The 15,397-nt window shown below is 36.6% G+C and overlaps 1 protein-coding gene across 2 annotated transcripts in view; it reads left to right on the forward strand.

Moving 5' to 3' along the window:
* Nucleotides 1-428: 428 nt before the first annotated feature.
* LOC121306712 (noelin) overlaps nt 429-15,397 on the forward strand; it is a 31,301-nt gene continuing 16,332 nt past the window's right edge. Inside the window, exon 1 of one of the 2 annotated variants that reach the window (XM_041238591.1) lies at nt 429-867. In XM_041238591.1, the coding sequence (XP_041094525.1) occupies nt 793-867 (75 nt within the window). In that variant the 5' untranslated portion in view covers nt 429-792. Of the gene's footprint in view, nt 868-14,170; nt 14,854-15,397 lie in introns of those variants that run through there. The other variant, XM_041238590.1, reaches the window with a different exon arrangement.

Here is a 15,397-nt window from a genome sequence, read left to right on the forward strand (position 1 = left end):
TGATGTTTCTTGCAAATAATAAACAATATGTTTTTCCTCTTAACACAAATTCATAGACAGCACTGCTGACAGGCTTATTAAGGTCCCTTGAAATAAGACTTTAGTCGTCAATTTATTGAGCAAGCCTATTTGTTCAGTTCCACTGTTTCCGAACAGCAAGAGCTCAAGGGAGGAGGCAGTTTCCATAGCAACACAAGCGGCACATAATCCAGTATTGATAATGGTTCACACTTTACTTTGGGGTTTATTTAGCATTTTGACACGCCACATTTAATTATAGTCTGTCACCAAGATTATTAAATCTGTCATTTAAAAGAAGAAAGGAAAAAAATCCAAAGGGAAAAACCGCATTCGCTGTGAAAGAATCTACTCATCGAATTTGAATTTCCCACGCCTGTTTGATGTCACATCCTGTTTCAGCACCGTGGCTAGCGCCTGCTTCTTAGTATTTTTTTCGATCTCGCTCTCCTGTCTGCCCCTCTTTTTCTTAAGCAAACTTTTGGCAATACCAGGACAATCGTTTCGTGCTCCGTTGAATTTCTTCCCTTACAAATACCTAACAAGCCGAGCTGCAGCCGTTAAAGACAGTGGAAGAAAAAAAAAAGACTCTGTCAGAAACGGGGATACAATAAATATGCAAAGTGACGGCTGTGCAAGACAGAATTCTTGCTTTTTTTCATCTGGGTGCTGAAGGCTGCAGGGAAGGCTGCAACCAGAAAAGGGGGGCTTTTGAAAGGACAAGAAAATAGTGTGAGAACGACCTGCAGATAACAGCGCTGGTCCTGGCACCGGATGCAAGAAATGCAGCCTGCAAGCAAGCTTATGAGTCTTATCCTTCTCATCTTGATGGGCACAGAACTCACCCAAGTAGGTTTACAAACGCCATTTTCCCCCAGTTAAAGCGATAGTATCCTCGATTAGAGCTAAATGTGTGAGAGATAAGGCTTTTGAATTTGAAAATACTACGGAGAATTAGGTAGATTTTTGCACGAAACCGGATCAGTAGCATGGGTTACTTACTGTCCGGTAATATGTGCAGTACATGCGGGGTGGAGATTTAGATGTGGGGTTGGTAACGCTGTTGTTACTGAAACGGATTCAATTGAGCAACCTCTCAATGGCAATTTATAAAAATGTAGCTTAACGGTCTTAACGCACCATAATGTGGTGTTCAGTTTCAAACCTTATGAATGAAAGACAATTCCAGTCCACTATATATGTAAATATTCCGTTCTCAGCCTTTTACGCTCGCAGTATTTTTGGCAACAAAAGGGCTTTTCGTTTTGCAGTGGAAAAATAGATTAGTTTTATTTATACGCCTACCTTGTTAAGAGTAAGATGATTAGACAAGTGTGTTTGAATGAGTCGGAGTGGTATTTTGAACTACAGTACTATTAACATGAAACTAGATATTGAGAGTACAATATTTGTACAATATATTGGTTTAACATACACGCTGTCTGATTTTATTTAAACTACCTAAAAATGATACCATGAAATCAAATCCAATAATACCTAGCTAATTTGCATCAAGAAACGGTTTGCTTTTGATTGTCCTAGTAGATTACATACATTAGATTACATAAAAAAAAAAAAAAAAAAAAAAGTTGCGTTAATTTTATTGTCTGGTAAAATGAATCTTGTGTTATATACTGTAACATACAGTTACAGTATATAACATATGGATATTTGCCAGAAATGGAGCATCGCTTGCCTCCCATTGTTTCTTCAAGGTGACGATTTAGCTCACATTGAAAAAACGAGAGCAAAGGGAAGGATTTTCAAATCAATTTTAAGTTTGTGTTTTATATAGTGCCTTTCATCGTGGACCACCCTCACAAAGTGCTTTACAAGATGCAGTAACAAAAAGAAAATCCATAATACTTTAAATACAGAGAAATGCATAATACATGATGTACAGTAAAAAAAAAAAAAAAAAGAAACAGTGCATAATACATGATAGTAGCATAATACGTGAAAGAGTAGCAACAACACAGCAGCTAATATCAGATATCAGGCTTAAAGAGCATGGAAAGCAAGAGAGAACAAGTGGGTCTTGAGAGTTGATTTAAAGCAAGGGACAGTGAGAGCATCAGGCAACAAAGCTTGAAGAGAGTTCCAAAGAGTCAGAGCCCTGAGGCTAAACAAGCGTTCTCCAACTCTATTTAGTCCAGTATGCTTTTCAAATTAAATCAAGTTAAAAAAAGTTATTCAAAATGTTCAATTCAGCAGTACTCTGGGTTAAACAAAATAGTTATTTGATGTATATTTTTCCCATGTCAAGATTAGGGGAAGACATTCAATGGAAGTTTCTCAACTATCATTAAGAACTGATTCATGATCGGACTGGCTTTTTAACACATGGTGGTAAGGGTCGTGATACAGACAACTTCAAGTGGAACAAACTGGCTATGCAGTTGAAACTAGTTTAAACAAATGGTTAATGATATGAGTAATGTAACTGGGATTTGGGATTCTTTGACCCCTGGACTTGTATAAGTGAAATACTAGAGTATTGTCCAAAAACACTATAATTTCCTAAAGATGTCCTATGGTACTATAGGAAACTATAGTTTTGTGATGTTCATTTTATAATTGCTAATAATACTTGAAATAGTGGCCTATTCTGGTAAAGACTAATCAAATATGTTACTCAAGATTGATTGTGTATTTTCTATTTTGGTCTGGATATTTAAAAGTGTTTCTGTGTGTGAATCAATAATATGATTACACAAATAAAATAAGTCCATAACAAGTTGTTGAGATGCTAAAGCAGAATGTTGCAACATAGTAAATCAGTGAACAGAAGACATGGGATTGAAATATTAAAAACAGTCATATTTAATGCTGACTGTGAATGTGCCTCCTATCCTGTCTATTAAACCCCAAAGTGTTCTTTAAAACGCAGAAAGCAACACAAAAGTACGGGTTGTTCGCTTTCTATTGAGATCGGCTGTAACAGTCTGTTACAGGGTTCCAAGCGGTTTGTTAAATACAACTAGAACTGGGTTAATTCCCTGTAAGTGACAGTCTTTGAAAGACAAAGATACAAGATAGAAAGAGAGAGCAAAGTCAGTTGAGAAAGGTCACAAAGATAATGTGACACAGCAGAGATTCTAATTTGTAGAGGCTCCATTATTATTATTATTATTATTATTATTATTATTATTATTTATTATTATTATTATTATTATTATTAGCATTTTTCATTTTTTTTAAAGTAACACATAACAGAACAAGCCAACAACAGTGATAGATATAACTGATGGTTTGGGGCATTTTATGCAGATTTATCTTGAAATATTTTCATGCAATCATTATAGTTTTACTCATTTGATACTTTTACAAAACTGCTATAAGGATAGCCATAATTCAGTAATCTCCTTGGGGCTGACTTAATTTGCTATTGTTACAAAACATTACTTTACATGTTAGGGAATGTATGTATGTATGTATGTATGTATGTATGTATGTATGTGCCAATTATTAATGTAGTGTTGGTTGCTGTAGCTATAGTGTGTGATTTATGTATCTCAGTACAGAACAGTGCATGTATTGCTTTTGAATATATTATAAAATATATTTAAAATGCTAAAATATTTTCAAATAAAAGAGAATCATATTTGTAATGCTCCCAGTTTCAGATTTTCTACTGATTGAGGGATATATTGTTTCCATTTCCTTGGCATCTTTCTGTTGTAAATCTCATTCTGTCAAGCTTGTCACCAGTTTGCATAAAGAACATGCCTCAGTGGAAAGGCTCTGATTTACTGTGCATAAAAAGCTTTTATTTTCAGGGAATGTAAGTTTATACTGCATTATTGCTGACACAAGTTTTTTCTTTTCAGTTTTAAAAATAAATAAGTACATACATACAGCAATTGAACCCTTTCTACACTGCTGAAGAAGGACTTTTGTCAGCAACATGCTGAATATTTTTTTTAATAATTTAAAACTTTTGTGCAGATAAAAAAATCATATGTATTCATGGATGAAAGCTATATTTGCATCCTGAGCCATTCTAAAAAAAAGGCATAATACCACACTAGTGACGTCAAAAAGTGATAATTCCTCTAAAGGAAAATATACTTGAAATTTGACCCATTCGACTACTCGAGACCTTCAATTTCAATTCAAACACAAAATGTTTCGTTTTCAATCACTCGACAACACCCACAGTACAGAAATGTTCACTAATGATCAACAAAATGAGACTAGGTTAAAAAGAAAAAGATGTAAAGCTGGTACATTCGTATCTCAGCGAAACCAGAGACACGGATAACGACATAGAACATCTGTACAGCACTGAAACACTGCGTTTAAAAAAACCGAACTGTACTGCTGAACCTCGTCTTCTTTAATATTAGCATCACAAGGGTATCCATGTATTATAAAAAATAATAGATGGGCCTCTTCAGTGAGTTACAGAAAAGCAATTCCATCTCGGGTTTTACAGTTTATAAACTCGACCTTCGATCTCATAATTTATGACGTCACTGAAGCCCATCTATATCTATCTATCTATCTATCTATCTATCTATCTATCTATCTATCTATCTATCTATCTATCTATCTATCTAGTGCTAAACAGTGGGGTTTATTTATTTTATTGATGGTCTACTGGTTTCACAAATCCTGATTGCCTTAGAAAAGGTTAGTGTTAAAGATTAATGAAAACTGTTATTAAACAGAGCTTGACAAAGTTATTTTATCATGCTAGCGTACAAATTGTAATGATTTCTATACTCCTCTTATTAGTGAGTAAAATGCCTTGCTGTACAAGTTGATTTCTAATGTATTTCCCCCTCTTTCCGACAAATAGATACAACACTGGCATATGCTCTGTTTTTTTGGGACTCCTTGAAATGCTATTTCTCCATCTGTTGTATTTGTAAGCATGCATGAATTAAATATTGTGTGACAAGACAAAACGGTTTTTCTTGCCATTTAATAGAAGTGCTTTAACATGGCTTAGCACACTCAAAGGCAATGGCTTGATTGAAGGGGGTACTCTGGTGGTCACTGTAGCAGAAAACAATCATCTGTGTTTTCTGGCTACAGTAGGTTTCTGTAATAAAAAAATTCACATCATAAATTGTCCTGGTAACACTTGCTATAAAAGTGTGTCCTCTGGCTAGCTAACATTTTTTTAAATCACATAATTTTGTAATGTTCATTAACTTTTGCAATATGTAATTATTATGAATTATAAATCAGGTAACCTGAGTTAATTGCAGATTTGGTGATATCCTCAAGTATATTCTAATTACTATATATGTGTGTGTGTGTGTGTGTGTGTGTGTGTGTGTGTGTGTGTATCGCATAGCGTCCATATCTATAAACTGTTACCACCTTTTGAAATTAATTAAAATACAATTTGTTTTCTCATCTTTTCAAGTTCCCCTGGGTCCTATCCTAGTTTATATTTTCTTGGAACAAATGTTGTAAATTGTTGTAAGCAAGAATGTTAACATGTTTAACCAAATGTTGTGTATAATGTTAGTTAGGTGTGAGAGGTAAGGTCACTTCAAGGACTAGTTATGTATTATGATATTCAGAAGTTCATAATATGGCATTTCAAGTCTTCATTACAGCTAGGTTTGACATATGATGACCTATCCAGACAGAGGACAATTGTTAGCATAAAAATCATTGATCTGAATGTGTGACATTGAGAGCGTGACTCAGACATTCCTTTGGCATGTTTATTTAGCCAGAGACAAATATTTGAATTGTCAAACAAACCTTGACCATTGTTCATGTTTACCTGAGTTATCAAACAAAAACATCACAAAAAACAACTGCTGTCCTTGTAAAAGGAGCACTCCCTGCCTCCAGCTGTTGGCTGAATAAAACACATGTGGTTTGCAAGCTAGTTCTGTACTTTAATACAGTGCCGTTAATTAAAGTTAGAGTATCTGAACCTTGAACATCCATGACTGTCTGCATTCCAGCAGTAGAATATATTAACCCTGTCTCCTTTATTCCATATGGATCATATTAAAAGATAAAGGTTTTACTGGGGGAATTATATAAGGACATTCATTACTATGTAAAGAAAATGGAAGTACTACTCAATATGCTTTCACACTTTAATTGGGCCTAACTCTCTAAAACTAAACAATTAAACTGCCTTTGTGTATTAGGGCTGGCTTAATAAACCACTATTTAAGATTTAAACAAGCTAATGCAGATTTACTCACTGGAGGAAACCTAGAAAATATGAAAGATGAAATGTAGGTACTGATAAAATCAGCTTTTTACGTGAAAAGGATGAGAGAATGGAGCTGGCTGGTCCAATCATATTGTAGTTGCATTGATGTATATTTGAAGTATAATTTGAGTCATACTGATTGTTCTGCCTGGCTCAAGGAACTGTGCAGCTGCAACATTGGAGCAAAATTGCTCAAATTATTCATAGTTTTTCAGATTCAGATAGTTCAGATTTTTTTTTTTCTTTAAGGAGTGGCCAAAATACTGTAATAACTCACACACGTTTTAATGTACTGTATATATGTTTTGAGGTTGCAATGGATTTGGTACTCAATGCAGTTGCACTCCATTTGTTTTTAACCAGCTGCATGTAATGCATGCGTGACTTAGCAGGGTCATTCTGACTGAGCCTTGAACACTCTATAAAAACAACACAATCTGCTGTTCTGAGATACTAAAATCCAAAGTCATCAAATATGTATTACTCCCTTAACTCTCTGCAAAACAACAGCTGAATAATGCAGTGCTCCATACTAAAAGTCTATCCGGTTTATTTAAATTCTGCTTTGCGTCCTATTTCACAGAGTATCGGTGAAACGTTTATAGAGATAGCAATTTTTTTTATAGGGTGATTTATAGCAGACTCGATGAACGCTATTTACTTGAAGGGGAAAAAATGTATAGGAAAGCAAGTCTCGTGATTGGGAAGCTTGGTGACTGAAGGCTGGTCGAATGGAAAACATAAAGTGCTAGTCCCTTACTCACAGGAGAACCATGGCGGTGGCTTGGATGCGGATGCAAAGCCACCCAGGGGAGGAGAATGGCCTGACTCGACGGGACCGAACTTGTGATCAAGTCCTTGAAGGAAGAAAATAAGATAGAGAGGCCCATATGATTACGCAGCAACCGCACTTAGAGGGGGCTCTAAGGAAACAGATGTTAGTATAATTACAAAGTTTGAGAGAGTAGAGGAACTAAAGGTCCAGTAGAGATAGAAACGCACTAGCGCACATAATGCTAGAATGGCAGATACCTGAGAAGCTAGGGGAAGTGATCAATATCCCCCCCAGTGGAGACTCGGTGCGGGGCTCTGTATAGGAAATAAGAAAATAGTAAAGTTTAGGGGATGGAGGGGAGGATGGTTGGAACAAACAAAGCTCAAAAGAGAGAGCTTGCTACAAATGGGAGTGTTTTATAGAGGCAGAATAAACTGGTGAACAAATCAGGAGACAACACTTTAAGAAATGGATTGATTACAGATAGAGAAAAGAAGGACAAGATAAGTCTCACCTTGAAATTCTCCTTGAAATTCAGCCTAAAGGTAAACACTTAAACTTCCCTTGCACCAACACATTGACTGGGAAATTTGTGAACACTGTTTATAGATGTGGAATTCATACTTACAATGTACTTCGATTCGTTGTGTAGATCTCATGTGTGCAGTTAACGGAAGCACATGTTAGAGCTTAAACAAAAGAAACGGGTACCATACTCTCAGTTGCAAGCCTTAAAGTCAGGTAATCGCCTACACTTGCACTTCTAATGAGAGTTCAGCTCAGCAGTGTTTTCAGGGTCAAACCATTCCACTGGCTGAAAGCATATCAGTTATTAGGGAGAGCAGCTAGTTAATAACAAGAAGGCATGGAGACAATTTCACTCACTTGGTGAAATGACAGAGGAAAAGTATGTCATGTAATCGGATCTTTCTTTATCCTAGTCTGGTACCTTATACAGTGCCTTGCATACAGCATTCAGACCCTCTCACAGTTTGCACATTTTTTTGCTTTAAAGCTAGCAGTCATGACACTTTGAAGTAGGAATTAATATGTGTTATATACACAACCTATTCCACACATACAAAGCACAAACTAAAAGAAAGAAGTAAATTGATAATTAATATGAAATAAAAATGGAAAAGTCATGATTGCATAAGTATTCAAACCCTTTGCTGTGGCAAACCTAAATTAATTCAGGTGCACAAAATGACCTTAATGAGCCACACAAGTAGTTGAATGGCTTCTGTCTGTGTGCAATATTAGTGGTTCTCATGATTTCAGAATAAAAACATGTCTCTGTGAGGTTCCTTGGTCAGGTAGTGAATTTTAAGGCAAGACTCAACCATGAAGACCAAGGAACCTTCAAAGCAAGTCAGGGATAAAGTCATTGAAAAGCACAGATCAGGAGAAGGGTACAAAAAAATATCAAAGTCTCTGAATATCCCTGTGAGCACAGTCTACTCGGTCATCAAGAAATGGAAGGGACATTGTACCACTCAGACACTGCCTAGATCAGGCCGTCCCTCAAAGAGTAAACTGGTGAGGGGTGCCACCGTGAGGCCAACGACAACTCTCAAAGAGCTACAGAGTTCAATGGCTGAGATGGGTAGAAAATGTGCAAGAGTCAACAATATCCAGAACACTTCACAAAAGTAACCTGTATGGCAGGGTGACAGGAAGACTTGAAAACTGCTGTCCATAAGCGATCCCCAAGCAACTTGAGAGAACTTCAGCAAATCTGCCAAGAAGAATGGGCACAAATTGCACCAAGCCGGTGTGCAAAGTTGGTAGAGACTTACCCAAAAAGACTTGCGGCTGTAATTGCTGCCAAAGGTGCTTCCACCAAATATTGAGTTGACGGGTCTGAATACTTATGCAATCAACACATTTCAGTTTTTTCTCTTTAGTTTTTGCTGACATTTACTGTAACTTATCTTACCCTTAGAAGTCTTCAGTTTGAGCATTCAAGTTTTGAATAAAATATTAAGTTTAAAAAAGTGGGTGTAAATACAGGTCTTAGTAATTATATGTAACTCCGCGACTGGAGTTATGCGTCCCGAGCTATAGACGAGGGTGCTAATGAAAGTCAAGATCATCTGCCACACAGTAGAGCCCACATTGAAGGCTCTATCGTTATTAGAAAACGATTTATTTATTTATTTTCTCTTAGAAAAAACCTATATTTACCGTGAACTTCTGCTATTTCGCCAGGTAACATTCCACTGAGGAAAATAGTCCCTAACACAATTAGAACAGAAAAACAACATGTAGAGAAAACATTATTATTGTTATTAAAATTATTATTATTGCTAACATATTTATTTATTGGGGTCTTACTCTTTCTTATTATAATTTATCTGGACATGTTCAGTTGTTGAATAGTCCATGTAGTATTGAGTCGGACTCATTCAAGCTGGCAGGCAGTGGATTGGCTTGTGCGGAAAGAACTGAAACAGGGTTGGCAGTTTGACTGGCTGGTTTTGAGGGAGGGTGTGGTTTGGATCCAGCCGATGACAGAATTGTGGACCAATCGTATCTTTCCGGTTGATTTGCTGTCCAGTAGCTGCGAATTGAGCCTTCATTACAGTGACCTGTCACAGACATGATTTCCCTTTCCCTGACCAGTGTCAGAAAGTATGTTTAAGTTGCTCTTTATGTTATCAGATAAATTGTAGATTAGAATATTAAGGGGAAAAGCCGTTATTTACCGCAGATTGATTTTAAAATGTAATTCACAGTTAAGTACTTCAACGTACCAGCGGGCATCTGTGCAAAGTAGAAGCCCGCTAGATCTGGAAGCTGATTGGCTGTTTGCACTCAATCATATATATATATATATATATATATATATATATATATATATATATATATATATATATATATATATATATATATATATAAATGTGTGTTCAAAATATAAGACTGCAATCAGTATCCAGGGCAGCAATTAGTATGGGAAGAAGATGTAAGTTTTCCCAGTAGTTGTTTCTTTTTAAACAATCTCAATATTCCTGGACGCTTGGTTTTCAAATTTTAAAGAGGAAATCCTATTTTTAAATAGCAAGGTGACAAAATAAAATCTAATGTACTTGACGTATTGTAGTTCTTTAATGTTTCAGAACATCACCCTGTCTAGTCTGCTGCCTGTCTAAAACATTTCCCTTCTCCTGGCTTTTCCTGCTTAAAGTGCATTATTTATCTCTGGTCTGGTTCCACTGGGATCGGAAGTCTGTAAACTGAGTCGTGCTGGGTATAGGCTGCCCTACCCATCTGTATGAGCTGAAACAGTGCCTTCAGAACAGAGGTACTAGATATCTGTTTCTGAAATGAGACCACCGGGGTCATTTTGTGCAGAGTAGACGAGTCTCAGTAGACCCTAAGCAGCCTCTCAACCCTTTAATCACAACCTTCATTCAGATCATTTCACTGCTGTTGTCACTGTCTCCTATTGCATTGCAGACAACATTTTCCTAATACTGGCACAAAACTGGAGTAAGATATCGTAAAGCTGGCTTCACAATTGAGAGATCTGTGAGTCAATGGCAGTGGTCCCATTTCCGAACACTGGCACAAATCTACTACATTGACCCAAACACAGATTCCACAAATAAGCACTGTACATCTGATCTGAGCAACATCCTAGTTGCTATTTATTTATCTAATATTCTCTCACAAAAACAAATCACTGGCTGGTAAAAATGTAAATGTATACTGATCTTTGGGTAGTACTTTTGTGGTATGTTTGAAATCTGAAGTACTGGTAGTATGTTTTGTGGAATGCATTTGTTCTTTGCACTTGACCTAAAAATGTGAAAACAAGTATGCATTATCCAGTGATATTTTTTGCAGTGGTTTTGGACGTGTTTAATGCTTGTTAGTGTCTTTTGTATACAATCCTGTAAATCTTTTCTGATGCTTTACCTTCATAAGGAACTCTACCATGTAATAGACATGTTGTACATAAAGGTCTCCATTGTTCTGCCCTCAGCACTCACTAGATCAGCGGTCTCCAACCTTGGTCCTGCATCATGCGTGCATTATGAATCATGGCTCCCTCTAGTGGATTCTGAGTGCTATTGCAATATTTGGCTGGTTTCGTGTGCAAAGTAAACATTAGATAATGATAAGCTACCTTAAATTCACCTAGGAAAGTTTTAAATTATAGATGTGTGTCTGTCTGTCTGCCTCCCTGAACTTGAATAGAAATGCTCCTAACAGCACTAAAGTGGGTTGTTGTGGCAGCAATGCACAGCTGAAAGATTTCGTTTTAATTGGCCTGGGCAGGAGGTCAATTTATAAGTTAAAGAAAAAAAAAAGAAAAAACAAGGACAACAAAACAGTGCTACTCTCATTAATGATTTCAGAGAGAGAGAGAGAGAGAGAGAGGAAGCAGCTATCAATATTTAAAAGAGAGCTGGGAGAGCAGAGGAGGTGTCACAGCAGGAACGAGTGTTCTATGCATTGCTAACAGAGATTTTAAACAGGCCTGTGAAACGTGTATCATTGTCAGTGGGAACATGAATGGTTTGTATGGAGATCAGTCTTCAATGGTCAGTTGTGAGAAATCAGCTATTTAAAGTAACATCCACTTGACAAGCTAAACAGCTTTTAGCTACTTTCTAAAACATATTACTGGAATTACCTGGTGGCAGAACTATTATTAGAATGCCATTTTATCTCAGAGAGGTTAGTAGGCCTATTGTTTTGCAAAACCTGCAGTTTTTGTATTTCTCTCTCAAGAACATTACTTTCAATAGCAGCTGTCAGTGTAAAACAAACACAAACGTACATAATGATTCTGTGCATGACAGTACCATTGCAGAGAGCCGGTTGAGTATGTGGGCTTTATGTTTATATACTGTATTGGTTGGATTTGAATTTAATGATCTTCTTGCATTATTATACTATTCAAGGAAAAACAAATACTGAACCTACAATACAATGAAAGTCATATTATGGAGAAACTTAATAAGATCTATTATCGTAGAGATAACTGTTAAAACCTAGAGAAATATATTTTTCATGTGTCTTTTTTTAAAAATCTAAATACATTTTATAACATAAAAAGCAAGGTGGCTAATGGGCTATGCAATTAAAACTGATACTGTACAACACACAAAAAGCTCTGTGTACAGAATATTATTGTCTGAGTATTACATTACTTTCCATAATATACCTGTTCTTTATATACTGTATATATAGTTAAGAACAGGTCAAACCAAACCACTTAAAACTGACTGAAAAGTGAATTGCCCATACTACAGGGATTTGAAGCACTGTGAAACACATTTTATGTCAAGAACTGAAAGAATAAACAACAGGTGTTCTGCGAAGGAGAGAGCTGTGTATAGTGTGTGCTGTCAAAGAAATGTGGTAAACTGACGAGTTCATATCAATAGCACTGCTGTAGATTGGATAAAGCCTAATGATAATATTTCCACTAAAATACTTTTGGTGGCAGCTAGATATACATTAGATTATATGATCAGGTTTGAGATGTATTGAAGGGTAGGAGTGCCATTGTGAAATGGGTCTTTACATTGGGAGTTCATTTATATGTACAGTTTATTGGATGGGAACGAAATCCAAGGAAGTGACTCATTCAATTACTGTCAAGAACTTTTGTACGATTGAAAGTATACAGCCGCTTCATTCTGTTTCCTAGAGCAATAAGGTATACAACTGAACAGATCCAATTGGTGTTTTTACAAGCAATAAGTCAGGACTATCTACACGAAAATGTAATGTGATTTAGATGCTGCCTGTGTTCAGATGGTAGGTGTAGTAGTGGTCAGTACTTACCAATTACTAAGTTATCTTAGTTGTTGCCAAACTATATATAAACATGTCACGTATATAACTTTGGCTGAATTCAAAGACTCTTCTGTTACTATATGGGGACTGGCTCAAGAAACAATCCTACTGGAAAAGCATGAACTCGTGCGCAAAGGTCATTGGTGTTCGTTTTATTGGGGAGGATGCTGGGTGATCAGTGGGTGTTGAAGTTGCATGTGGGTCGGGAAGTCATTGCCGGTACAGTCACTCTCTAGCTGTAACCTGTACAAACGGTGCTCCATCTGTCAGTCCTTTAGCCTGTTGTGCGTTTGGCATTGTACAAGCGGACGTGATGTCTTTGCTTGTTTCTAAAAATACCCTGCTATTTATATGCCCAGTGTGGTTTTTATTTGTGTTTTAGATTTATATATATATATATATATATATATATATATATATATATATATATATATATATATATATATATATATATATATATATATATATATATATATATATATATATTCTTAGAAAATAGGTCACGACATGATCGGTGTTCTTTCCCACTTCAAACATAGGTCTTTAGTACTATAAATGAATACAACTATAAATATAATAGCAGAGTAAGAAGGATTACGATTGGCGACACCACTTGTTAAATGTCCAGTAACCATCCGTTCAGCCCCGTGAATACAGTATCAGAATGTGGGAGAAATATATATTCAGTATAAAAACTAAAATAACTTAACGCAATAGCTTAGCGAACTACAAGGGGGCGATAGACTCCATCTTTTAAAAACTGTTAACATCATTGAATAACAGAAGTGCAACCACTGCAGAAATGTCTCTCGTTTTTTGTGGTGTAATGAAAAACATATCGCAAAAATCACTGGGCATAGTACTGGGCATATATTACCTGTCTATTACCTTTGTACTTTTGTAATTTCACAGATCCCAAGTGATATTAAAAGATAGCTAGCGCATCTTCTCATGCTCGTGTCATTTAACTGTGGAAATGTGTTAAAAATGAACTGTTGTCATGTATATAGGAATTATGTGTAGTATGTGAAAACATTGTAAATCTATTTACAAATGTAAACGTGTAATTATTGTAGGTAACTAATAGGATACCGAATGATCACAATGTGTTATGAGATGAATAAACACTTATCCACAATTTTAATCAATGTGGGTACATGTATACAGATAAATCCAACGTAAAAAAAAACAAAACAAAAAACAGGATGCAGAATGGTGCTATAAATAGTATTGCTTTCCATTGTTCCGCTCAGGATGCATTTGTGGCAGAAAGTGTCCCCTGACATAGTCAAGCGCTTAGCATCCAATCAATAACAAAAACCTTAGCGACATGTTCTTTGCAATTGCACAGGGAAAGAACCCTCGGCAACAAAACCCAATTTAACAAGCCCGGGCTGAAACTCCCTAGTGGCAACAAAAGGGCGTTCTCGTAAGCAAAGCGAACCTGACATCACATTGCGCTGTTGCACAGTACCACCTCCCCCTTACCCATTCCCAACTGCCTGTAGCCACTTTCACACATTCTCAACTGCATAAGAGGCAGGGTCAGATCAAGGGGTTCGTTTCAAAAGAAAAAAAAAAATAGGCTAATTTTAATTCAGTGCAGGGAAACGTACAACAGATTGTATTCTCTCCATCTACTGCTGCAGGACAGCCTCGCAGCTTACCGCAAGAAGGCTCTCACACGGCAGCATTGTCGGGCTTTTTTTGCTCCTTTGCAAAAAAAAAAAAAAAAAAAAAAAAAATCCTCCTTCGATTAATTTGCCAGCGATGTCCAAAGCGAGATCGTCCATGCCAGGGGCACTGGTGTTGCACCAAGCGTTCGCACGCATCATGGGTCGCCAAAAGTATTCTTCTCTCGAATGTTCAGAATGAAGGTTTTTGTGGGAGTCAGAAAGCAGAGATGTCGGTGCCTTTACTCAAAATTGGGGTTGTGCTTAGCACTATGGCTATGATCACCAACTGGATGTCGCAGACACTACCATCCCTGGTAGGGCTGAATACCACCAAGCTGACGGCAACGACAGGAAACTTAGACAGGAGCACGGGAGTAAGTTAAACACGGGTTAACGTTACCCTTTTGCAGAAGATTTTGACAGATTCAAATGTTATTTTTCCTCTGTTTGTGCGTGCGTGTTGTCGAATGGTACGCTGTGTACTAATGTGTAAAACTGCATAGAACGGCTTTTGTTTGTTGCAGTATTAACCTTGGTGCTAAATTTATCGACACAAAGTACACTGCAATTTAAAAAGCAGTTGATATCAATTTAAATGGATGCATATCATCAAATTGTTTCAGTTTAATAGTATATTATATGCAATATATTTAATAATGTTGTTTCTGTGTTTTTTGTTTTGTTTTGTTTTGTTTTTAACTCCAGTCAGATAAATTCTTGATTACGTTGATTTGTATTCTCTTGACCGGATGGTTTTTGAGATCTTGGTTTAAAAACGCTGGCCCTTTAAAACAAGACAGAAAGCTGTAATCTCCGCGCAGGTGCATCTGGATTGGGGTTCAGAATGGTTTTGTTCAGTCATCTGTCATTTCGACACCCCGGGAACGTGGATCGGGCTTTGCTGCAGTTTTAGGCTGT

This window comes from Polyodon spathula, chromosome 49 (assembly GCF_017654505.1).
Source record: "Polyodon spathula isolate WHYD16114869_AA chromosome 49, ASM1765450v1, whole genome shotgun sequence".
Taxonomy (NCBI): domain Eukaryota; kingdom Metazoa; phylum Chordata; class Actinopteri; order Acipenseriformes; family Polyodontidae; genus Polyodon; species Polyodon spathula.